Source organism: Rhinichthys klamathensis, unplaced genomic scaffold (assembly GCF_029890125.1).
Source record: "Rhinichthys klamathensis goyatoka isolate OS25496 unplaced genomic scaffold, OSU_Roscu_1.1 h1tg000407l_1, whole genome shotgun sequence".
In the NCBI taxonomy this organism is placed as follows: Eukaryota; Metazoa; Chordata; class Actinopteri; order Cypriniformes; family Leuciscidae; genus Rhinichthys; species Rhinichthys klamathensis.
In genome coordinates, this window is record NW_026606908.1 from 304,852 (window position 1) to 330,468 (window position 25,617).

At 38.2% G+C, this 25,617-nt stretch overlaps 1 protein-coding gene and 1 long non-coding RNA gene across 2 annotated transcripts; both read left to right on the forward strand.

Annotated features, from left to right (window-relative positions):
* Window positions 1–1,344: 1,344 nt before the first annotated feature.
* Window positions 1,345–15,288, forward strand: LOC130070491 (uncharacterized). The gene is made up of 5 exons (XR_008803887.1): window positions 1,345–1,608; window positions 14,000–14,074; window positions 14,281–14,373; window positions 14,577–14,615; window positions 14,732–15,288. It is a non-coding gene; the product is annotated as an uncharacterized LOC130070491 (long non-coding RNA).
* Window positions 15,289–15,922: 634 nt separating this feature from the next.
* On the forward strand, window positions 15,923–25,617 carry kcnj14 (potassium inwardly rectifying channel subfamily J member 14). Its single transcript, XM_056234917.1, has 4 exons — window positions 15,923–17,050; window positions 22,210–22,527; window positions 24,832–25,215; window positions 25,282–25,617. The coding sequence occupies exons 1-3, from the start codon at window positions 16,007–16,009 to the stop codon at window positions 25,102–25,104; spliced, it is 1,635 nt and encodes a 544-aa protein (XP_056090892.1). The 5' UTR covers window positions 15,923–16,006; the 3' UTR covers window positions 25,105–25,215; window positions 25,282–25,617.

Here is a 25,617-nt window from a genome sequence, read left to right on the forward strand (position 1 = left end):
GTGATGTGGAAATAAGCTTCAGACAGAGTGTGGTAGCCTACAGCAATTCTCAAAAACAAGTCCAAATGTCCTAAAGTTTATTAGGCTGTACAAAAAATAGTATGTGGTTATATTATAAATAGGACTTTAAAACTGCAAATTAACACCGCTATTAAGGCCACTTTCATCTTATAAAACTTAAAACAGATCCGTTTTATTGTAAAACCACACATTCTTTTACATTTAGAGGCACATTCATTCCACTGTTTAAGCCAGTCGCATGCAGTAACCATGTCCAGGTGAGTTTCTTTTTTTGCACTTATGTAACAAGCCACTTTTTCACAGTGAATCGTGTTAGCTGTCAAAATTTGTACTGGTTCAGCAAGTGGCCAATCAAAAGAAAACATTATTATTCTCTCACTGTCTATTACATCAAAACAGAAAGAGCTTGTTCAGTCTGATGACATAGAAACATTCTGCCCTCTAGTGGTTCATATGTGAAACCTCACCCGTAACAAGAAATTAAATGACGTTGACTTTTATTTCAATTTATCAATTATGCAAACGTATTTGAATTTATTTTGATCGACTAATCAAAACCCTCCACATCATGGCTTTATGGCTGTAAAACATAAAACAATCAGTCTATAACTATGAGCAACACATGTTGACCATAATATAACCAAATATATTTGAAAAATTAATAATCTATTTTGGATAGCCAATCGCTTCTCTTCTATCCTGTTTTAGCCTGTCTGTCTCTGTCAGCCTCTCTTTCTGTTTCTGTTTCCGTGCCTGGAGAGCATTTTCCATTGATCAATCTCAATCCTTTTTTTCCTTTTTTTTCTTTGCCTCATGTAAGATAGGCTAAAGGGTAAGAGGCATCCCATTTATTCCATACTTATATATATATATATATATATATATATATATATATATATATATATATATATATATATATATATATATATATATATATATATTCTACGTGTGTTATACTTTGGTGCTGTATATCAGTCATATCCACTTTAGAATGGACCTTGCCAGTTTATATTGCACTAAAACGCGCTGTGATGTTGTTATGAACCAATTATTTGCAGCTAATATGACGTAACAGTGCAACATTACTTGACCAAAATAACTTTTTGTTACAGTGAGTGTCAATGGAATGAAACAACGACCTCGCCAGTGTGTAAATCTATTGCACTAATGCTAAAACTTGCTGTGATGTTGATATGAAACAAGCATTTTCTGATAATATAACGTAACAATGAAACATTACTGTAAGTTTGAGTGTCAATGGCACGAAACAACGACTAAGTAAGAGGGACAGTCAGAATGTGAGGATGCAGAGAGGAGAGGAAAGGATGCAGATTACTGAAGTTTTTTTTCTGCCTGCTGGTGAGCGCGCGCGTGGAGCAGAGCACGCGGAGAGAGAGAGCGCCCACGCCACACTTTCACGCGCCGAAAAGCGTTTTAATGTGACGCATCCTCAAACAGCAGCCGCTTTATCTGGCTTGTGCTTTAATATTAATTGAAATTAAAACAGTGCTAGAAAAGAAATTGAAATGGAATAGACACGACGCTTAAATGGACTATAGCTATGTGATGACATTTGTGCACGAGCCGGTGAGTGTCGTTTTCGTTCTTCAAACTTCAAATTTGACTTCCAGTGGCTTAGTTTCAGTGCTTTTCTTGTCTTACTTAAGTAAACATACATTTACCATATGAGCATTTAATAGTATATTTGTGCATGATGTGGTTCAATACGACGTAGAATTAAACTCGATGTTTGGCTGTTAATTGGTAAATAAATCATAAACACGAAACTACAAAACATTTCACTCAAAATGTAGGTTAATTGCTCTATTAGTATACTTTTGTGGTCTTTGTAAGAACTGAACACAAACATATATGAATATTAGGCTAATTCAAAACTCGTCTGTTGCCAGGTTGACCTGTGTCCAGGTCAAGGTGAAGGGCATTTCAATCAGGCCTCATTCACAGCAGCCTATATCAGCAAAACAAGGCTTGACTACTTTATAATAACTTTTATTGATCATTAAGTCATTATAAATATTGTAGAAAATAGTTGATATTTAGCTGCACGCTAAAACAAATGTGTTTTTATTAATACACCATTAAATAAACCAACAGCCTATTGGAGATCAGCATGTATTCAAATATGAATAGGCTATGGCAACCTGTAAATTAAACTTTCATGGCATTTCTCACTATTTCTTTGTAATCTATTACACATTAGACCTATATTGTAATGTTTGTTAATTTCAAAGTAATAGATTATAGATTTAATAGTAGCTCATTTTTTCTATATTTTCTACATTTCTATAGCCTACATACTTAAATATAGTCTGTATTTAACTACTTGAAGAATGTAGATTAAAGTACAGATTTGTATGTGCTATAGTCTTTGTTAGATATCAAAAGTAATCTGATAGTCTCATAGTCTAACAGGACATTTCGATGTATTTCAGTGGTGTTTGAGTTTAGTTTGCTTTATTAATCCCATGGAGCAGTTAATAGGTAATTCTATAAATAACACACTACCCAAATCAGGTCCTTTTAAAATGGCTGCATTAACTTTTTAGTAAACCACACGGAGAGGCAATTGCACCCCAAATGTGGCTTTTTTTGTTGTTATTTTAAGATCAATAGTGCTGTCCTTCTGTAGTACCACTGCAAAGAGGATTTCCGTTTCAATTCTCTTTCCTTCATCTGGCGCTGTTTACAGTATTATTAGTTTGTAGTTGAGATTAACCTCAAGGTCATTAGTTCTAAGAATCAGTGCTTTCTTTTTTGACACAACGGCCGAGTGAAAAGGTTTTTTTTCTGGCTGTGTAAAGGATGGTGTAGCAACATCACGATCACTTTCATTAGGAGAATCATTGGCTTGAGTATGATGTGAAAATGAACACTTAAAACGAAATGCTCTCTGACTAAAGGATTACCTTTTCATCTCCCATCCTCCTCCTCCTCCTCCTCCTCCTCCACGTGATAGACTGGAGAGAGGATCTGAAAGCGATAGCGGGAGAGAGTGATATACTTTCTCCCATTTAATCTATTTCTCCCATTTAACTTTTGATGCATCACATAAGAGACTACAAACTACATTTTTTTCCGCAGAGGACGAGCAGGAGAAACGCTCATAAAAAGAAAAGGAGAAATAACAATGAGATGAAATGATTTATGCATTATTATTTCAGTCCAAAGATTAATCTTCAAGAATGCGAGAGGCAGAGCTGTAGGAGGCACAGAGATAATTGAGTCAGAGATGGTTGAGGTGATGAAGTTATGAACATTGGAAAAGAGATATTTCCATTAAAACATGCTCGAGGAGCTTTTGAGTGAATGGGTGAACGTGATTTCACCAAGTACAAAATGTTCCTGGAACAACATTCCAATCAACCAATCAGATATAAGGGACAAGTTTACAGTTTATAGATTTGGCTTACAACCAGGGTTAGGCGCTTTTACATTAGTGTTATTCACCTGTCATTTCACGCTGATTTTTGGGATAAGTTATGGGTAGGGTTAGGACAAAATTTTCGGACTTTTCCATGTTTGCGTGGTCTAGACTCTAGACAATAGACAGTCTGTGTCTTGGATTTTTCAGTGAAACCTTTTTCAGGTTACCTTTTTTTTGACAGTAGGTGGCGACAAGTGACTTTATAGTCATTGAATCATTTTTAATTCAGCTGTTTTGTGATTCATTCAGGAATAAAGCACCACTGCACGGAGATGCGGAACTGTTGATCCTGCTATTATTTTGTTTGGAATTTGGAACTATTTTCGTAAATACAGTAGACGAAGTAACTCGCAATACTGGGTCCAACACATAAGTTACTCAACATTAACTTCTTGTTTATTGAACTTTTGTAAAAAAGTAAATTTCAATCAGGCTGTTGGTCTGAATATCTGCAGCCTCTTTCCTAGTAGGGCCAAATTTTGCACACTCATATTAAAAGAACGATAACTATACAATAACTATATTAGTGTGTCCAACATTATGTTCTGTTTATTATTAACTTGCATCGCAGTTATGTCGTCCGCCGCTTTTAGATGCTTGAACTCTTTAAAGTTTGGTGAATTCTGATAGGCTGCCAATGATTTTTATCATCAGCTGGAAAATATCGTTCTGATTATTTTTTCCTTATCGTTATCATATATTTGTGGTCTGGACTTCCCTATTCTCTAGGGGTGTAACAATATATCGTGCCACAATATATCGCAATACAAAAATGCAACAATACGTATCGTGGTTTTCAAGTATCAAGTTTTCAGAGTTTTAGTGTAAGTACTACATTAAACTACTATAATGTTGATTATAATGTATAATAATGCAATGGGGGAATATTTGTGGGTCCTGATAATGCCAAATGTCTTGGAGTATCGCAATAATATCGTATCGTGAGTTCAGTATCGTGATATGTATCGAATCGTGACATGAGGGTATCGTTACACCCCTACTATTCTCATATAATTAGAACGATTATTAAAATTGAAGTCAAGATCACACAACACACTTAAGATAAGTTGACACCAACTATAACAATAAAGTTTTAAGAACCATTCTAATTCTTAGAGAATACGGAAGTCCACACCACAGCTACAACGATAACAACACAGAGAAATTTAAAGATCTTGAGCATTTAAAGTGGCGGACGACAAACGTGCAGCGCTTGCTTATGATAAACTGAACGTTATCATGCCAATGCATGTGGAGACAGTTATTGCATTAGCTTTGATTAGTTATCATCCCTGGTGTGAACAGGACTTCAATAATAGTTGAACATTTTAGGCACTCTTAAATATCTGTTTTAGTGCAGGATGGGACTTTAAACATTGTTTGCAGCCATCTGTCCTAAATTATATGGACCTTATAATATGGATCTTCACAGACATGCGCAAATAAGGCTGTGAGACCGCAGGGTGTCCCATGTGTCATTGAATGATTCAGAACGGTCACATTTGCGTGGCATTTGGCACAGGGTCTTTGTCAGCCTGTGGTTATGTTCTGTTTTGTCAAGTACAATGTAATTCCCTCACCTACTAAATATGCACAAGCTTGCTCTTATCATAATGAATGTGTGATAAACTTACTCATACTGTACACACTGTTGGTTCTCTGATAAGACTGTTGTCATGAGTTTCAAGTAGCTTTAACAGTACTAGTTCAGAAGCAGTTCCTCCCCTTAAAGGGTTAAAGAGGCTGTTGTGTTCTATAGAAATTGGTTAGGGTTGCAAAGACCCGAATACTCAGACAATGTAAGTTGTGTCAGTGCCACTGCAGCAACAGGCAGTTTGAAAGAAGTCTGCACTCCCACGCATATCTAAGGTTACACAACACTTTATAAGCTCCTGGGGTTGAAGTGTTGCTGTCTCAGCAGCAACAGACCACAGTGTGGAAACCAGGGAGGCAGAGAAGTGAATGAGGAGGACCATGACAGTATGTGCGGGAGAGAGTTTGGCAGGATGAGGCATTTCTCAATCTGAAGAAAGAAAGCATAAAAAATATGCAACCTGTTACTCGTATGAGATTCCTGCAATAGCAAACCACAACCATCCAATCAATTCCCGATGGACAAAATCAAATCCTGCATTACGCTTTGTCTTGTTTGAGAAATATTCCAGATTCGATACAAGTTAAGCTCATTCAACAGCATTTACACTTCTGATTTTAATGTTGATTTCTAAAAAAAAAAAAAAAAAATAGACTATTATTTCTTTCAAAAATGCAGAAATGGAGATTGCATTGATGTACTTACAATGTAAGTTTAATTGGGCAAGAATTTGGAGGTTTTAAAAACACAATAGAGATCTTATAATTAAATAAATGCACTAAAATGTTTGTGTTGTGACTCATGGCAACAAAGTTGTAAAATTTGATGTTTAACCTTACATAGAAAAGGTTAGTAAGTTTTTTTTCACATTTAAATCATATTAACACAAATTATGTACATTGTGTGTCTATACTATTGAAACTGTGAGTATTTTAATACTTACGAATTGACCTCATCAAACATTTTTAATCAACATCATGGCAAATGCGGTCGACTTAACTGAACTGAACTGGTACTGACACTGGAATATTCCTTTAAGATTTTAAAAATATCATTCCTCATTTATCAGTTTAAGAGGTAAAGTAGTCTTGCTGTCTTCACATACATTAGGTTCTAATGATTAGGCGATTGTACGGAAGCCTATTGTGGAGAGAATCAGTGAGTGTGGATGTTATCTGTAGTTAATACTTTCTCATTACTGCTCTCAGATTAACACGAGTTAGTTTCCAGCCAGGCTTCAGTAAGGCTGACTGGATCACTATAATCTCATCGCATGCCTCTGGCATACCTAGACTTGAGAGAGATTGAAGAAGATAGCAAATCAGAGACTGAAAGTGAGCGAGAGAGCAGCACAGACTGAAATTGAGAGTGAGCCAGAGAGGGAAATGGAGAGAGACACAGCCCGGCCATGTGAATGCATGGACTTTTTGTGGCCCCATTTTGTGGCATAGCGGAATCGATGACACTATGGATTGGTCATGCAGTATGTGGGCTGTTGTTGTATTACTGCATGTGTTCTGCTGCAGGTGGCTTATGTATTATTTCCACCATATACCAAAACTATATGCAACCAGTCACTGAGATTGTTTTTAAATAATTAGATATTCGTGAAGTGAGTAATGCAAACTAAATGTGCATTTCCTTGTAAATTAAATCGTGCCAATGTGATTCTTGTGTTTATTCGGCTGCTCACAAGAATGAACATTACTTGTGCACTATAAAAGCAACTATAAATGGTTCATTATATGCAATGATGACAAGGCCACTCACAGTTCAGTATCCAAATAGAAGAAAGATAGCTGGTTGTGATTCAGAATGCAAATATTATGATGTATTTGCTCTTGGTTATATTTTGAATGCCGAACATCATCAGTCAATAAGAGAATTTAAAATTTTGCTCTCAAATTTATTTTTTAAAATGTTTTAAAGGATAGCCCACCTAAGGCTGAATTTTTCTACAAAACTTAAGTTTGAATGGAGTCTGTACAGTACATTATGTGGTTCAGGCAGAAGTTTGACCAATTCTATATAATACTCAAAAGCTTATTTATACTTATTATTATACTAAACTTAATTTTTTATTCATGGTTATTTTAAATAAATAAATAACTGTAACCAAATGATTTTCATGTCTTTCTGTTCCGTTAACATTTTTAATGTGCATTCTTCGTAGTTTGTGCTAGATACAATACTACTAGTAAAGTCTGATTCCCGAACAAATTCATCTTATAAACTTGTTCTATTTAGTGAATCAAAAACCTACAGCCGTGACCAAATTACGCTGATTCCCTAAAGTTTGACTTTTATGAGCTAATTCTTTCTTGTGAATCAAAAACATGATCAAGGAACTGATATTGTGTCGTGTTGCCATGCTGTGAAAAGTCACTGAAAAGTAAACACTTTTTTACAAGAATTATATTAAAGGGATAGTTCACCCAAAAATGATAATTCTGTCATCAATTACTCACTCTAATGTCGGTCCAAACCCGTAAGACTTTCATTCATCTTCGGAACACAAATGAAGATATTTTTAATGAAGTCTGAGAGCTTTTTGTCCCTTTATTGACAGCTTAACAACTACCACTTTGACACTTCAAAAAGTTCCTGAAGAGATCGTAAACTAATCCACATGAATCGAACAGTTTAGTCCAAATTTGAGAGAAATTATCACTTTATATGATGGACAGATTGAATTTAGTCCTTTATTCACATATAAACATTGATCAGCGAACATAAACAGAAGCTCAACCGAACCTGCTTGGCCCGCGAGAACAAACCTTTGTGGAAGCTCAAACGTGCTGCGTAACATGAGAATGAACCTCATTGGTTCTTGCAGAAGCTCAAATGTGCTGCGTAACATGAGAATGAACCTCATTGGTTCTTGCAGAAGCTCAAATGTGCTGCGTAACACATGAGAATGAACCTCATTGGTTCTTGCAGAAGCTCAAATGTGCTGCGTAACATGAGAATGAACCTCATTGGTTCTTGCAGAAGCTCAAATGTGCTGTTACACATGAGAATGAACCTCATTGGTTCTTGCAGAAGCTCAAATGTGCTGCGTTACACACCTCATTGGTTCTTGCAGAAGCTCAAATGTGCTGCGTAACACATGAGAATGAACCTCATTGGTTCTTGCAGAAGCTCAAATGTGCTGCGTTACACATGAGAATGAACCTCATTGGTTCTTGCAGAAGCTCAAATGTGCTGCGTTACACATGAGAATGAACCTCATTGGTTCTTGCAGAAGCTCAAATGTGCTGTTACACATGAGAATGAACCTCATTGGTTCTTGCAGAAGCTCAAATGTGCTGCGTTACACATGAGAATGAACCTCATTGGTTCTTGCAGAAGCTCAAATGTGCTGCGTTACACATGAGAATGAACCTCATTGGTTCTTGCAGAAGCTCAAATGTGCTGTTACACATGAGAATGAACCTCATTGGTTCTTGCAGAAGCTCAAATGTGCTGCGTTACACATGAGAATGAACCTCATTGGTTCTTGCAGAAGCTCAAATGTGCTGCGTTACACATGAGAATGAACCTCATTGGTTCTTGCAGAAGCTCAAATGTGCTGTTACACATGAGAATGAACCTCATTGGTTCTTGCAGAAGCTCAAATGTGCTGCGTTACACATGAGAATGAACCTCATTGGTTCTTGCAGAAGCTCAAATGTGCTGCGTTACACATGAGAATGAACCTCATTGGTTCTTGCAGAAGCTCAAATGTGCTGCGTAACACATGAGAATGAACCTCATTGGTTCTTGCAGAAGCTCAAATGTGCTGCGTTACACATGAGAATGAACCTCATTGGTTCTTGCAGAAGCTCAAATGTGCTGGGTAACACATGAGAATGAACCTCATTGGTTCTTGCAGAAGCTCAAATGTGCTGCGTTACACATGAGAATGAACCTCATTGGTTCTTGCAGAAGCTCAAATGTGCTGCGTAACACTTGAATGAACCTCATTGGTTCGTGCTAAAGCTCAAACGTGCTGCGTAACACATGAGAATGAACCTCATTGGTTCCTGCAAAAGCTCAAATGTGCTGCGTAACACTTGAATGAACCTCATTGGTTCTTGCTGAAGCTCAAATGTGCTGCGTAACACTTGAATGAACCTCATTGGTTCGTGCTAAAGCTCAAACGTGCTGCATAACATTACAACACCAGAATGAGTAAATGATGACTTCATTTTCATTTTAGGCTGTCCTGATTCTTAAACTATCCCTTTAATAAGAATCAAACCACAAACATAAAATTCCTTAGGATTCCCATTCCTAGAATTCATGGTTTAAGACAAAACCTTACCAGAATGTTTGTGGAATATCAATGCAAGTCTGCCATGTGCTTCTTGATCACATAAAATGGTCAATACTAGAAATAAAAGACAAGCATACTACTTGTCACTTTACTAACGAATGTTTCTTATCTGTAAAGTCTCTGTAGTATTTAACCAGCATACAGTACATACACTGTAGAAAGTGGTAATTTGCAATTGTTGCCTTATTTTACTTGATTTAACACATACAAATGAATTGTGTTGGTAAATAAAAGTATTTAGGTTGATTCAGCAATATATATGGTTTATATAAATGTGTGTACATATATATATATATAAATATTATTTTTGACTTAATATAATAAAACCAGTTAATTTATATGTCATCATTTTTAGGTTATAATTTTTTACAGCCTAGAATATGAGCCTGTGTTGTCAGTCCTAGCTGAAGTAAAATTACTTTCACATACTCTACCATAGAAATGTGCATGACATCAGCCATCTGATGTAATAATAGCGTACATTTCTCTATAAGATTATCCCCATCAGCTTTCTGAAAAGGTGAAACAGAGAGTATGGGAGGGAGGAAGAGATCAAAAGGTTATTCACTGTACGAAATGTTATTGAATTGATTTTCACATGGACCTTAATCTCCCTTCATAACACTTGAACATGGACATGTAATCAGGGACAGGGATAGAAAGACAAAGAGAGAGAGAGAATACAGGGTGGATAGAGTGACGAATGCAGTTTGAGTGCCTAGGGGTCATAGAGAATAAACTTCTGAAAATAATGATATTTATATGTAGTGTCCTGGAACATTTTTATGTTTAGGAACAATAGTGAAAATGTTTTAACTGTGCTCCTTTTCACAACCCGTTTTCTTTTATTAAAATATTCGGGGGTCAGATGGAACATAGCTATTAACCTTGTTATGCAGTCAAACGTTAATTGTTGTGTAACATTTGAGCTGATTTGCATAGATTTGCATAGACGCTAGTTTCCTGTTAATTGCAGTCTGATCAGGGCACTCCACCCCGACATAAGCTTGGCACTGCGGCTCTGGCTCTCTGCCAGCAGTTATTCTAGAGCGTCCGCATATCACGCTGACCTTGGCACCGTATCTTGGACCTTCTGAATGCTGCACGTGCTGGAGAAGATCAGGGGTGTTTGAGTAGCACTCAGTTTTCATAAGCAGCATGGGAGGTTTCACCAGACACCACCAACATGTTAAAGAGAGTGATACGGAGAGAGAAAGTGAGAGAGTCCGTGTTAGTACACGTGAAGTTCACTGAAATTGTTGACAACTCTTAAGAACTGTTTTCAACAATTTAAAATACTTTTTTCATTTACAATTATATTATCAGCTTAACAATCATGTTATTCAGCTATTTGAAAATGACCAAAATTGAAAATGACCTTTTGTACAAATAAGTTCACATGGTCAGTGCTACAATTTACTTATTTGAAAACTTGTTTTCAAATTCAAAAATGTTTCTTAATCATTTGAGACTTATATATATATACATGTATATATATACACAATTTTATAATGTTTAATTTTGAATTTTTAAATCCTTTTAGTATTTTTATTTGCAGTTCATAAACAAATTACAAGCATAGAAAAATACAATAGAACAAAGCTACAAATGAAATAAGCAATGCTTTATGTTTTTCAGGTAAGTTAAACAGTATTCAGGTACAGAAATGTAATCAAATGTAAAACAACACTGTCTTCACTGTATACATTAAATATAATTAATCTGTTAAAGCTATACAAAAGTGATTTTCTCTTTGTAGTTTGTTTGATTAAGATTAATGACACAGACAGCTGCAGGAACATTAGACTAATGTCACTTTAAGACTGAATGCACAGATCTAATATATTGATACACATCCGTTTTCTTTCTCAAATGTTTACTTGCACGTAAGCCAAAAGCGACTGTGTTTATGAGGTTACTCACCGAGACAGGCATTTTGGTTTAAAATGGTTTAAAATCACGTGAATGTTTAAACTGGCAGGACCTAAAACACGTCCAAATGGTCAACTTTCACTTTATAATGGTTAAACTTTGTAATCAATCTGAGATTTGTGTGCGTTTCAAATCATGGTGCCTGGTCCGTACGGATCAACTACAATCCCTATACTTGACATTGCACATCCTGCGCAATGTGACTATTGCGGATGTCCACATCTTGATATCGATGCTAAAATGATATATCGTGCAGCCCTAAAAATAAAAATAAACCTTCCACGCATTATACAATTATAACAAAGTGTTTTAAACAGTTTTAGAGTATTATCAGGTTACAAATCTGCAATTATTGTAGCACACATGAGTGCTTTTAAAAATAACATATTTTGCAATTGACCTTTTTCTAAAAGGAGCAACTTTTTGTCATTCATATCAGTCTTTATTTAGGGAAATAATTAATAATAGTCTACTAGACATTCAACTAACTATAAGTAACTTTGCAACTACATGTCAACTGGCCGTCATTAGAGTATTAGAAGACTCTCTGCTTAATATCTGCTAACACTTTATATTAATGGTCCCCCAACAGACATTCTACTGACTATAAGTAACTTCACAACTACCTCAACTTATTTGGCTAACCCTAACCCTAACCTAACAGTCTACTAATACTCTAAGAGTTAGTTGACATGTTGTGGCAAATTAATGAGAGTTAGAGTAGTTGACATGTAGTTGCAAAGTTAGTAGAATGTCTAAAGTGTAACTGAAGCAATGGTGGTAACTATAAATTCACAAGTTCATTTGCCCATATAATCTTTAAGCTAATAAGGTTAAGCGTATGTATGGCTTGCTGTCCGCAGTGGAGGGGCGCGAGGAAGCAGCTTCAACGCTTAGATATACCCTCCAGTGGGACTACTCAGCCTGTTCTCACGTAAATGCGTCTCTATAGCACGCATTGTGTATTTTCATGCAATTTATACGCGAAAATGAGTTTTTACGTGCATATGATACGCAGTTTTCGCGTGCATTTGATACGCAGTTCATTTGCGTGTAATACACACGCACCCCACACCACTGATTCTACCCAAACGTATAATACACACGCACCCCACACCACTACTAAACCTACCCTAACCAACCCATGCGTATCCTATGCACGTAAAAACTAATTTTCGCGTATAAATTACACGTTAAACACACTGCGTGCTATAGAGACGCATTTAGTGTGATCGGGTAGGACTACTAATGCTTGGATGATGAGTATGGTAGCAAGATGCCTAAATTATGTTGGTGGAGTTGGGGAGGGGGAGGGATGCCAAAACAGCTGATGCCAGAGCAAGGTGAGCGGCTGCTTAAACAGTTAATTGAAAGATTAGATGGGTTCACTCCTCCTGAAATTACGTTGTGTACTTCACTGAATGTAAAATCATGACAGCTACTTGCTAAAGGGAATAGAAAAGTTAACAATCTTCAAAACCATGAGAGTGTAACTGCTGTGGATGATCTCATTAGCTGTGAGAACATGAATGCTGTCAATCAACAGAATGGCTCTCCGCCAATGGTGTATTTTCAGCAGTGTTGGTTTATGTGTTAATCAGTAGGTTTAGTGTTCTAATGAGATCTGAAACAGAATATTCTGCACACACACACACACACGCACACACACACACACACGCACACACACACACACACACACACACACACACACACACACACACACACACACACACACACACACACACACACACACACACACACACACACACACACACACACACACACACACACACACACACACACACACACAGACAGACAGCCCTGGGTTACAGTATAATGTGTAATGGTTAAAGAGGTCAAAGACTGGTGATTAGATAAGGCACAAACACTCACCAGATCCAAGTGAACAACACACATGACATGGAAAGCACTGTGACTACACTGTCTGTGAGCAAATATTTTTGTGAAAAAACTTGTGAGAGAAGTATTTAACTGGATATTTTAGCTTTCAGTGTTATATTTAAAGCCATTTTAAAAAACAAAAATAAAGCTCAAACGTGTAGAGTTTCGAAGAGTTTCATGCCTTTTCAAAGGGGAAAATGTGTAGCTTGGTGATTAAGTGAAGTGTGTAATTTCTATGGCACTAGTGGCACAGAATGGAATTTTAAAATGTATATAATTGTTGATGCTGGACCGTAAAGTAAACGCAACAGCAATTTTTACCGTGATAGTGGAAAGTATTGTAACAAAAAAACGACAAAAAGGGACAATTTTCTGACCCTCAAAAAGGGACAATTTTAACATGCTGTAAAAAATATCTGTGGGGTATTTTGAGCTAAAACTTCACATACACACTCTGGGGACAACAGAGACTTATTTTACATGTTGTAATAAGGGGCATTATACCACCCCTTTAAGTACTACATGTGGGAGAAATTTACCTTCATTTTGCTTATTTTTATATAACCTCTTCAAACAGAAGCAAGTCTGCTGTTTACATTAAAAGTCTTTATTGGGAACTAAAAAAAAATTTAAAAAAGGGAATTAAAATAAACATGATTTGATCATTTGAAATTACTCAGGCTTTGTTTGCATGTATTTTATTAATTTATTTTGATTTAATTTGAGGGACAGAGGATTTTTTTTTAGTAAGACACTAATCTTTTACTTTATATTTTATCTTTTGCAGCAGATTTCTGTTGACTTAATGGGCAAAGAAAAAAGGCAGAGGATGATCTATGCACTTCGTTAACTACCAGCATTGGTAATTTTCCATTTGTTTATATATGAAATGAATCTATAAAATAAATCTGTAAGTGGAATTGTGACAGTTTCTGAGAGCTGAATAATCAGACATAATCAGCATACAGTATATTGAGCATGTTTTCATGTCACAGAGAAATATTTTTGTATTTTTTTTTATCTTGCCTTTAATTTCATATTAACTTTCATATCATGTTTTCTCTCTAGGAGTTCTAGATTGTGATGTCCTCAACGCAAAAAACGGCAGACTCCAACAATAAGGAACGTGACAGGGGCCTGCCTATATATTCTACCACACATGTCAGTGTGAGGGCAGCAGATATTTGAAGATTAATCTTTTTGTCACCTCTCACTTTAGAAATGTTCGTTTTCCACACTCCAATTTGTTAATTCTCTTTTGAGTGTTTTTTTTTTTCACATGTTATCCTTTGTTCCTGTGCAAGTGGGCTTTTCATGACTAGAACTCCTTTTTAAAGATTCTCTTTTCTATTACGTTCATTAAGCCTCGAACTACAGGTTTCTCAGAGCAGGTGTATGAAAAGGTAACACCATTTATCAGGTCTGAACTTTTGGTTTCTCAATCACATTATTTTGAAATCCATGAAGGTAATTATTTGTGCTTCAGCTTACGCTTGTCTGGCCTATTGTTCACTTTTAGGGATATTTCAACAATTGCGTGTGTTTTTGACGACCAAACTGGACTTGGACTCTGAGGAAGATCTCAAAGCATCGTCTAGCATTTTTAAGCTTTTGGAGAGGTCAAAGTACATCAACAGGTCATAATTCATCTCACTCTAAACCTCTTCCTATTGTAATGTGTGGACTTTCTTTATCACATATTGTCCAGTAATTCAGTTACAGAACTTCAAGTTTTGTCTAGAGCAAAATGACCCTTTCTTTGGGCTCTTGCCTTGAGACTGGATGAAACCAGACTTGAGGTGGATATGTGACAGTGACAGAATGCCACTTGTGACTGTTTGAATTATTTCAATGTCTAATATGACTGGGAAATGGACTTGCTCTGTGTCACAGAGTTATATTTGCTCAATATCGAAGACAACTGGTCACAACTATGGAGTTATAGGAAATGCTGACTAGTTTTCATATTAATTGCATGTCTCTCTTGTGTCTTTAAACATCCGTCCATTTAAATAAGGAAATGTGAAGAGGTTCTAAAGGGAAAAATCGGTCTGTATATGCATGCTGTTATATTCCTTTATTTCATTATTTATTACTCTCATATTTTCTATACTATTTTAATGCATGTCAAACATTTGTTGCTTCCCCTATATGTTCTAAAGCTTGAGACTTGTTTTTGTTTTTCTCTTCATGTTATATAAGTTCCTTTCTTTCCTTCTGCATCTCTCTGCTCTGCTTGAGCTTCGCCTTGTTTGTTTGTGCCTTTTAGCTGCTCTCTTTCTTATGTAGTTGCTATACATTGCGCATAGGCCTAAAGCAGCATCGTTTTCCCTGTCTGGTCTCTGCCCACCAACTGACCTTGTCAAAACTATTTCTAAAGCTGAGAAACTGCATTAAAACTGACTTTTTTCTTTATTCACTGCATCTAACAACTTTGGAAATTTGCGTTCTGTAAAATCCAGGAATACTAGTTTATTGTATACCTGACAGCTTCCTATGGTGGACAGATTGCCCAAGTAGAGACTACGCGAATCTTCAAAAGAGGGACTCTGATGATGTCAGAGATGATCTCTAATGCGATTGTGTTCCGTCTCTGGGCAACGATTGGCTGCCGGGATCTGAATGACAATAAGGACTATTTCAGGCCATAAGCCTCGCTGTGGAATACAATCAACGACTCATATTTTGGATATATCTATATCACCGCAAGCATCCCAATTTTTTAATCCACTTTGACCCTGGATTTATCTGTCAAACTCTTGAACGCTTTTATTCTGTGTGCTGTGTGCTAGTAATGGGGGCTGCTCGGGTGAAGCGGCGCTTCAGTGCAGTTGTGGATACACCTCTGGATGAGGAGGAAGTCATGAGACTGGCGCAAAGTGACGATGTCACTTCCTCCCATTCGGGCGTGCTTCCTTCTCCCAACTGCAATGGCAAAGTGCTCAACCTTCATCACAGCAATGGAGGAAGGAGTGAAGAGAGGGATGAGGATGATGATGTGCAGGATGATGATGATGAGGAAGGGGGAGGGAGGAGGGGGGGAGAAGGAGGAGGGCGTGGCTCGGCACTCAAGGGGGAGTCTGGGGCAGAAGGGAGGTGGGAGAGGAGCAAGAGAGCATCCTCGCCTTCCCTCTCTCCCTCACCGCCCCGCGATCGCCGCGGCCAGTCCCGCCGGCCCCGGCGGCGCTTTGTAGGCAAGGACGGGCGCTGCAACGTCACCTTCGTCAACATGAGCGAGAGGGGCCAGCGCTACCTCACCGACCTCTTCACCACCTGCGTGGATATCCGCTGGCGCTGGATGCTCGTGGTGTTCACCCTCTCCTTCTTGCTCTCCTGGCTTCTCTTTGGATTCGCTTTCTGGCTCATCGCCGTCTCTCACGGGGATCTGGCTTCCCTGGCATCATCTTCCTCTTCTCCTTCGTCTGTTTCTTCCTCTTTTGCCCCTCTGCAACCTGCCGGGGTTTCCGGCCCGGTGCAGACAGTGGCGGAGACAGAGGAACGCTGCTTTCAGCAGGTGAACAGCTTCATGGCGGCGTTCCTCTTCTCTCTAGAGACGCAGACATCTATAGGCTACGGCTTCCGGAGCGTTACCGAGGCCTGCCCCCTGGCGGTGTTTGCTGTCGTGTTGCAGTGCATTGTGGGCTGCATCATCGACGCTTTCATCATTGGGGCGGTAATGGCTAAGATCGCCAAGCCCAAGAAGCGCAATGAGACACTGGTGTTCTCGGATGTGGCTGTGGTGGCCGTGAGGGACGGGAAACTCTGCATTATGTGGCGAGTTGGAAACATGCGCAAGAGCCACCTGGTGGAGGCCCATGTACGAGCACAGATACTGAAGGTCAGTAAGACGTTGTGTGTGTGTGTGTGTGTGTGTGTCTTGTCTGAAATGTTTTTTTTAAAATCGGTAACAAATTTGGTAACACTTTATTTTGATGGTTCTTTTTAGACATTGTTGACTATAAGTAACGTTGCACCTGCTGTACATGTCAGCTAACTATTGTTGGAGTATTAGTAGAGTATTAGTAGACTGACTGCCTAATATCTGACTGCTAACACTTTATTGTGATGGTCCTCCAACAGATTCTACTGACAATAAGTAACTTTGCATGTACATGTCAACTTATTCTGCTAACTCTAACCCCTAACAGTCTACTAATACTCAACTAATACACTTATGAGAGTTAGTAACCACATTGTTTTTGTCCTGTCTATTAATATTCATAAAAAAATAGAATAAATTCACACAAAGTGGCGGAGGCAGAAAGTGGATGATGGGTGGGCCAGAATAATGTGCAGCACCCCATGTTTTTCAACCGGCGTAATTTGGTAGAAAAAATGTTTATGGACTGGTCCCTGCGCGGCACTATAAACGCCCGTGACTTGAAGTAAGTAAGATAAAAATTAAATAGGTTATGACTCATTAACATGTCAAAGCAAACAGTGCATTGCATTGCAACGTGCTACAATGAACGCTTTAATACAACATAATTATGCACTCCTTCAGAAAGACAAATGTTCCAGTTTATAAAGTTTAATTTGATGTAGGCCTATCCAGTGTGAACAGCCTCAAATAGTTGTGGTGCATCTTGTAAAAAAAAAAAATGCTCCCGGTGCAGATAAGTCGGATGGATTCATTATAAGCGAGATGCTCGCGTTCGCTGTAGACACATGCAAACAAATAATCCATTAGTAATCGGATTGGCGGATCAATCGGACTGTAAAGCCTTCATGTAAACACCTTAATTGATCCGAATGGGCCCGATCCGAATTAAATTTCGATCGGATTAAAAGGGGTGGTTTATTCCTTTTCTAATCCGATCGAGAGGACATGTAAACGCTTGATCAGATTGAAAACCGATACTGGAAAGGACTGCGCATTTGCAATGACGTAGAAATGGTGTAATGACGTATGACGCTCGGAATGAGCTGCAGTTGTTAAATAAAGTGTCATAAATGACTGGTGTTATTCTAAGATTCACCTACAACTCATCGTCTGTGAAGTGGAGCAGGACAACGTCCCATCATTCCTCCCCTCATACTCTCATCCACAGATAGGCCTACTTTATTTTGGGCACGGGAAGGGGCATTTTTGCTGTTTGATTAATCTAAGCAGCACGGCATAACGGCTCATGTGCTCATCGGCCCAGTAGTGCACAACACAACGAAATTGAAAAAGCAAATATAAGTTCACAACACAATGAAATTAAGCCACAACACAACGGAAATAAGACACAACGCAACTAAATAAAGCCACAACACAACGAAACGTGCACATCAACCCGATCACTTTATTTTTCGTTCATGTAAAAACTACGTTCGGAACTTCGTCCATCAAATCAAAGTCATGTGGTGTGACCAAGACCAAGTCCAACTGTGAATGTACACTAACATTCAAAAGTTTCGGGTCGGTAATTTAAATTATTATTATTTTTTAAAGAAATTAATCCTGTTATTAAGCATAAAATTCACCAAAAGTGTAATTAAAGGTGTTTATAACATTACAAAAGATTTCTATTTCACATAAATTCCGTTCTTTTGAACTTTATATTTAGTTTTTTAAAAGAGTTTACACAGAAATATTAAGCAGCACAACCGTTTTCAACATTGATAATAATACATGTTTCTTAAGCACCATATCAGCATATTAGAATATTTCAAAATATTACCAATTTTATCATATTTTTTGACCTAATAAATGCAGCCTTGTTGGATGTAAGTGACAAAAAGATGACAAAATCTACCATCCCCAAACTTTTAAAGGGTAGTGTACATGAGAAAGTAATACCACGCAAAGGTAGAAAACATGACGAGATGAGAGAAAGCGAATGAAAGAGAAAAAGAACGAGAGAGATTGACATCTGGACAGTTGGTGTGGTTAATGAGGGCTTGTTTTCTTCAACCTCATACCGGAGGTTTATAAGATTTGTAGAGTAGATTAACTTTACTAGAGCAAACCATTGTCTCATTTATCTGCCCTGTGTGTGTGTGTGTGTGTGTGTGTGTGTGTGTGTGTGTGTGTGTGCATGCGTGCGTGTGACTTCATTTAACGGCCGGATTTAATGTATTTGTGTCAGTATGTTTTGCTTTACAGTGAATGAAATCTTGATGTGTGTGTATTAGTGATCGACCGATATATCGGCCAGCCGATATATCGGGCCGATATTTGCGGTTTTTACGTGTATCGGAATCGGCCGATACGCGGCTGCTGCGTTCGCCGATAGTTTTTTCCCGGCATTATTTATAGACAGGCGTCCACAGGCAGCTCTGTGCTGCTGGAGACGCTGCAGTTCACGTGCAGACCCTGCACTGCCCCTCCCCCACTAGCAGAGTGCAACCTACGCTTCAAGATAACGGTAACTTTTAAACTTTCAAAGCATCTTTTAACTGTTTGACTGCTGAAATATTGTCAAACACTTTGAAAATGGAAACACGTTGCTCTATAACTGTTATGTGGTTGCAACTATATAGCTAAGCAACTAAGCAAGTTTGTGGGTCCAAATGGAAAACGCGAATGACTCGTCTATAAAACTGCTTGCTTGCCATTGTATTTAGGGAGCTGCAAATAGCTGTAGGCTATCCGATCAGTATGCATTAGGGCTGTCAATGAATATTCTAAATACGAATATATATTCGAATAGTTTCAAAAAACTGAATTTTGAAGGTGAAAATTAATATTCGAATGTGGAAAAACACGCCCGCGGTAGCAGACTAACGTTACCACAGCACAGCTCGCTCGGAGCGCTCAGTGTCGGTTCTATGTACTGTGAAACTTCAATTAATGTATTTGTTTCAATCACTGAATGAAGCCTGCTGTATACCTTAAATTGCTTGCACAAAACTCTTGATCAGCACTCAACATTTGTTTGTTGTTGTTCATTTAACCCGGTGTGCGCGGAGAGCGTGAGGGTGAGTGCGAGAGAGAGAGAGAGTGCGCCTGCGAGTCCGGGCGAGCCAGAGTGAGCTCTGCGGTCTTGGCCACTAGTTGATTTACTCGTTTTTTTTTGTAGTAATACGTTGTCAAATATGTTTAAACTCAAATAAGCTACTTAATACTAGTAGTTATGTCTCTTTGTATTAATTTGTCCTGTTATTGACGTAATGCGCGTCATTGACCAAATGCACGACGATATGTTCAAATATGTTTTTTTGAAGGGAATATACAAACGCCATTTGAGCAATTTTGACAGCCCTAGTATGCGTACGGTAGCTGTTACGAACACTGGTCATAGGATTAAGTAATACCAACGTTGTTCCGTGCTAAAGAGATTTATTCAGCGACCACCTGGCTGAGGTTTGGACGCGTGTGGTGTGTGTCTCCCTCGCCATCGCAGTGATATTAGAGACTAGACATGCTCATTTTATTTTATGTAGAAAAATTTAAACCATGGCAGTAAATAGTTCGTTACTTTTAAAATGAAGTACAGTGTGCACTGTGCACTTTATTATGCTGGTTGCTACTGTGTGCAATAGTGTAATTATTTTATTTATGCTTAAATATTTATTTTCAGCAGTGAACTTTTTTTTGTTCTACCTCATGTTTTTAATATTTGTTAAATATTGTTTATCTACTTGTTCTTGTTCTACCTCACATGTTTTTACTATTCGTTAAATATTGATTTTTTTTCGTTAAATAAATGTTACTTTTATTAAATTTAGACCTGTAACATTTTTTAACATCATGTCATTTTTATGATGTAAATTGAGGGAGCAAAATGTATCGGCTCCAAATATCGGCTCAAGAAAATCGGCAGCCCGTATCGGTCATCGGCTAAGGCTAATGGGAAAAAAATCAGTATCGGTATCGGCACTAAAAAATCCATATCGGTCGATCCCTAGTGTGTATTATGTTTGTGAGTACGGTGTTTATGTTTTTCTTTTATCGTGTCCATGTCTACATGGATGTTTCTAACAGGTTCTGATGTGTTGAGGTTAGATGGTGAGATGTTTGAACATGAAGATAAGACAAGTCCCAAAGATAAAATAATACACTCTAATAGTTCCTATGTTATTGCATAATGAATAAAAATACTGGAATAAAATGACACACATAGAATCATGAAGACATTGTTATTTTTTGTGATTTACAGATATGGAAAAAAATGGAATGGAATTACTTCCTGTATCTGCTTAAATAATCTTAAACTGTGTCCTGACCAGATAATATGTGCACAGTTTTTATTAATTTCACTGAAAATATTGTGTGATGGAACACAATTTTAGCTGGTTGATGACCAATATGTGCAGCTGAGTTTTGGACCAATGAGATTTTACCATTGACAGGGCTTCCATGGGTGACAAAATAGAAACCAAACAACCAACAAAATGTATTGCTCATTATAACGCTACAATAGATGATAGATTCCCATAAAAGACAGCTTTTATCGGGTTTTTATAGCTCCGTGTCTGAATATGAAGCAATGTTGCTATGATAAAGTCAACAAGGTGGCCGAAATTACTGGTGAAAATGTTTTATTTTTTATTTATTTTATTGTCAACAATAATAAAGATGAGACGAAAAAGAAACACCTAGCGATTATCAAGCCATTTTAACACTGTAGACTAAAATATGAGAAGATAAAAAAGTAACACTGCTGCTGCAGGGTATTAACAATGCTTCAACAATGTTAATGTTGAGGGAAAATGTTGAGTTTTTTTATTTTTTTATTATACAGGCTATATATTTTCAAGGGCTCAAATTAGCATATTTTATGTTGTTAAATCTTCATTATGTTTTACATATTTATAATGTTTAAAATGGTAGAAAGTTTGGTCTGTTACAGTTTGACACATTTTTTTTTGCATATTATCGTCAGCTAAAACATCTTTATTGACAAAACAAATGCCATTTCAGTCAGAATAAAATGGAATACTATTAATAAATTTTAAAATATCTAAATATTGACTAAAACTAAATTGCCTAGAGGACATTTCTGTCAAACAATAAAAATGACTTAAAAACTGTGTGAAAATGAACATTGCCTTTGACCTTTTCTGCAGCCACGGGTGACCCCTGAGGGTGAGTTCCTGCCACTGGACAATGCAGACCTCAATGTCGGCTTTGACAATGGAACAGATCGCATCTTTTTGGTGTCACCTGTGACCATCGTGCACGAGATTGATGAGGAGAGCCCTTTCTTTGAGGTGGACAAACTAACACTAGAGGGGGACAAAGAGCTGGAAGTGGTTGTGATTCTGGAGGGCATGGTGGAGGCCACTGCCATGACAACCCAATGCCGGTCTTCATACCTGGCCTCTGAGATCGTCTGGGGTCACCGCTTTGAACCTGTGCTCTTTGAAAGGAAAAACTGCTACCAGGTGAGAGACAGACAGAGAATAAAGAAATGGAGGGTGGAAAGTGATTGAGTGAAAATGCAGTGGTTGTAAATGAAGAAGTACCAGATGGGACTCATTACAGTGTTTGTAAGGCATTGTATTGACTATCTATCTATCTATCTATCTATCTATCTATCTATCTATCTATCTATCTATCTATCTATCTATCTATCTATCTATCTATCTATCTTTCAAACAAGGCATTGTCACATTAACATTTAAAGGGCCCTATTTTAACGATCTGAAACGCAAGTGTCAAAGCGCAAGTAACTTTGTGGGCGGATCCCGGCGCTGTTGCTATTTTCCCGGTGGGATAAATGCCTCTTGCGCCTGGCGCAAATCTAAAAGGGGTTGGTCTGAAGTAGCTTCATTATTCATAGGTGTGGTTTGGGCGTAACGTGAAATAAACCAATCAGAGCGTCATCTCACATTCCCTTTAAGAGCAGGCGCGCTTGTTCTAAAGCGGATTCCTATTATAACGGCGGATTTGCCAGGAGCGGTTCACAGCCGAGGAGAGCAACGTTTTCGTCAGGGCCGTAAAACACAGAGAAGTGACATTGGGCATGGAGAAACCCACCCAAATTTACTTCTGTTAAACAGACGTATGATAATTTGGGTAAATGTGTAAGCTACATGTAGGCCTATGCTTTTATAATAAATTGTCTATCTATCTATCATCTATCTATCTATCTATCTATCTATCTATCTATCTATCTATCTATCTATCTATAGTAATAATGATTTGCAAAAATGAAAACTGCTGCTTAGATGAGAGAATCAAAGTGTATGCGCGTTGTCGTGCACACGCTACATTGATTATGGCCAAGCATGCGCCCTTAAAATAGCATAATGAACAACGCGCAACGCGCCACTGACTTTAGACTAGGTTTTTTCTGGTCAGTGGCGCAATTGTTTTATAGAACAGCAAAATAGCATGAGGGAAAGTTTGCGCCGGAACACGCCTCCTCTTTGCGCTGAACCGCCCCGGGGAGCGCAAGTGTATTTCTTAGTTAACCGACGTGTGTCTGTGGAGGGAAAAGTCCGCTTTGCGCGGGTGCAAAATAGGAATGATACATGCGTCAGTGTACAAAGTCATTTGCGCCGGGTGCAAGATAAGGCCCAAAGACTGTTTTGACAAATTTACTTCCTTAAATTCAAATGTGCAATTCTTTAAACTGAAATGGAATGAAAATTGTATTGGAATGAAAATACATTCCATTCTCAATCCGACATTCTAAATAAATAGGAGCTAATAGCAATGTTTTCATCCATCATTCGCATAAAAAAACACGCCTGGATGGAAACGGCAAAATGCGTGTAAACTCAAAAATGCGCATGGAAAAAGTATGCGCTCAATCAAGTCGGTAAGAAAACATGCGCATAAACTATGGAAACACATTTACCGAATAAATTCCTCGATGCGCATCAAAAAAGACGTGACTTTGCAATGGGACGGCATAATTGGACCAATCAGCTGACCAATCTCGTTGCACAGCATTCGAAATGTTGTTTTGGTTGTTCTGAAATGCCTGAGCAAAATCTGTCATCAAAGTGGTTCGGTATAGTTTCCTCCCAGAAGTGTCTTACTCGACTGTGTTCCCAAACAGCAGCATCCGCCTCCGAACGCAAGATCATTTTATTACGTTTCGTCTGCGCGCTCTGAGGCGCAAGTCATTTATTATATACTAAATTATTATATACAGTGGCTTCTTCTACTGCAGCAACTTCCATTTTTCTTGGTAATATTTAGCGCCAGTTTATAAGGAAGAGATTATTTTGTTCTCTTCGTCTCATTGGATGGACGGTGCTTTATTTGCAAATGTTTATGCAAAATTCGCAACTTTGGATGGAAACATAGCTATTGATACCAGAACCTTATAGCCACATTTATGCTCAAAGATGGTGTTGCGTATGTATGTGTCGATTCTCCTGCACACACACAAAAAAAGCATCTCTCTTTTATGTAGAACCAAAACTTAAAACTAGACTTAACTAAAACAATAATCTACTCATAAGAAAAAACGATCAAAGGCACTTGAGTAATTAGTTTTTAGAAAAATATAAAAAGCCTTTATTCTTTCATGGCTTAGATTTGAAAAACATGTGACAAGCCAGGTGACAAGGAACCATCCCCACACCCAAAGAGCACCGAAATACTGAAGTTACACCCCGTGCAGCACTTTTTGCATTCCTTGCATTTATAAAACAATAATCTGTACTGGTTTTTCATTTGAAATGCACATGTAGTTATGCTTAGTACTTGTCATGCGTCCTCCCCGCCTCTAGGTGGACTACTCGTACTTCAACAGGACTTATGAGGTCACGGACACGCCAACCTGCAGCGCTAAAGAGTTAGCAGAGAAAAAGTACATCCAGGGCTCCCGTTCCTCCTTTTGTTACGAGAACGAAGTGGCTCTGCAGCTCTCCTCCTCTGTCCATTCCTGTCCTGACCAATTCTCTCCATCCCCCTGTTCTTCCCCCTCTCCCTCACCCTCTTTCGTTCGGCCCACACCACCACCTCGACAAGACTCCTGCAGCGAGCACCCACACATACACTGAGCCATGTGGCTGGAATAAAAGGGCACCGGGGAAAGCAGCGGTCAAAGGAAGAAAAGAAGGTAGAGAAAGAAAGGAAAGGGTTCAGGATGGAGGGAGGAGTTGGAACTGGGGGTAGGGAGAGAGAGAGAGAGAGAGAGAGAGAGAGAGAGAGAGAGAGAGAGAGAGAGAGAGAGAGAGAGAGAGAGAGAGAGAACCAGCAAATGGACAAAGGCCTGGAAAGACAGACTTGGACAGGGGACTAAGGCAAAGAGCACCATAAAGGGAAAATGTAGGACTGATTAATGACAAAAGGTCATGCTTACGATGGGGTGAGAAAAGACAGAATGCACAAAAGATGGAGAATAGAAAAGGGAAAGGGGCCTCTTACCACCTGTGAGAAGAGAACCAAAGAGCAACATAGTGAGACAGTGGGGCAAATTCACTAAACGGTTTCATCAGTGCAGTATTTCAGCTTATAACTCCCTGTAATCCTGTTTAGACTTTTCAAGGCAAAACACTCAGCGGCCATCTTGG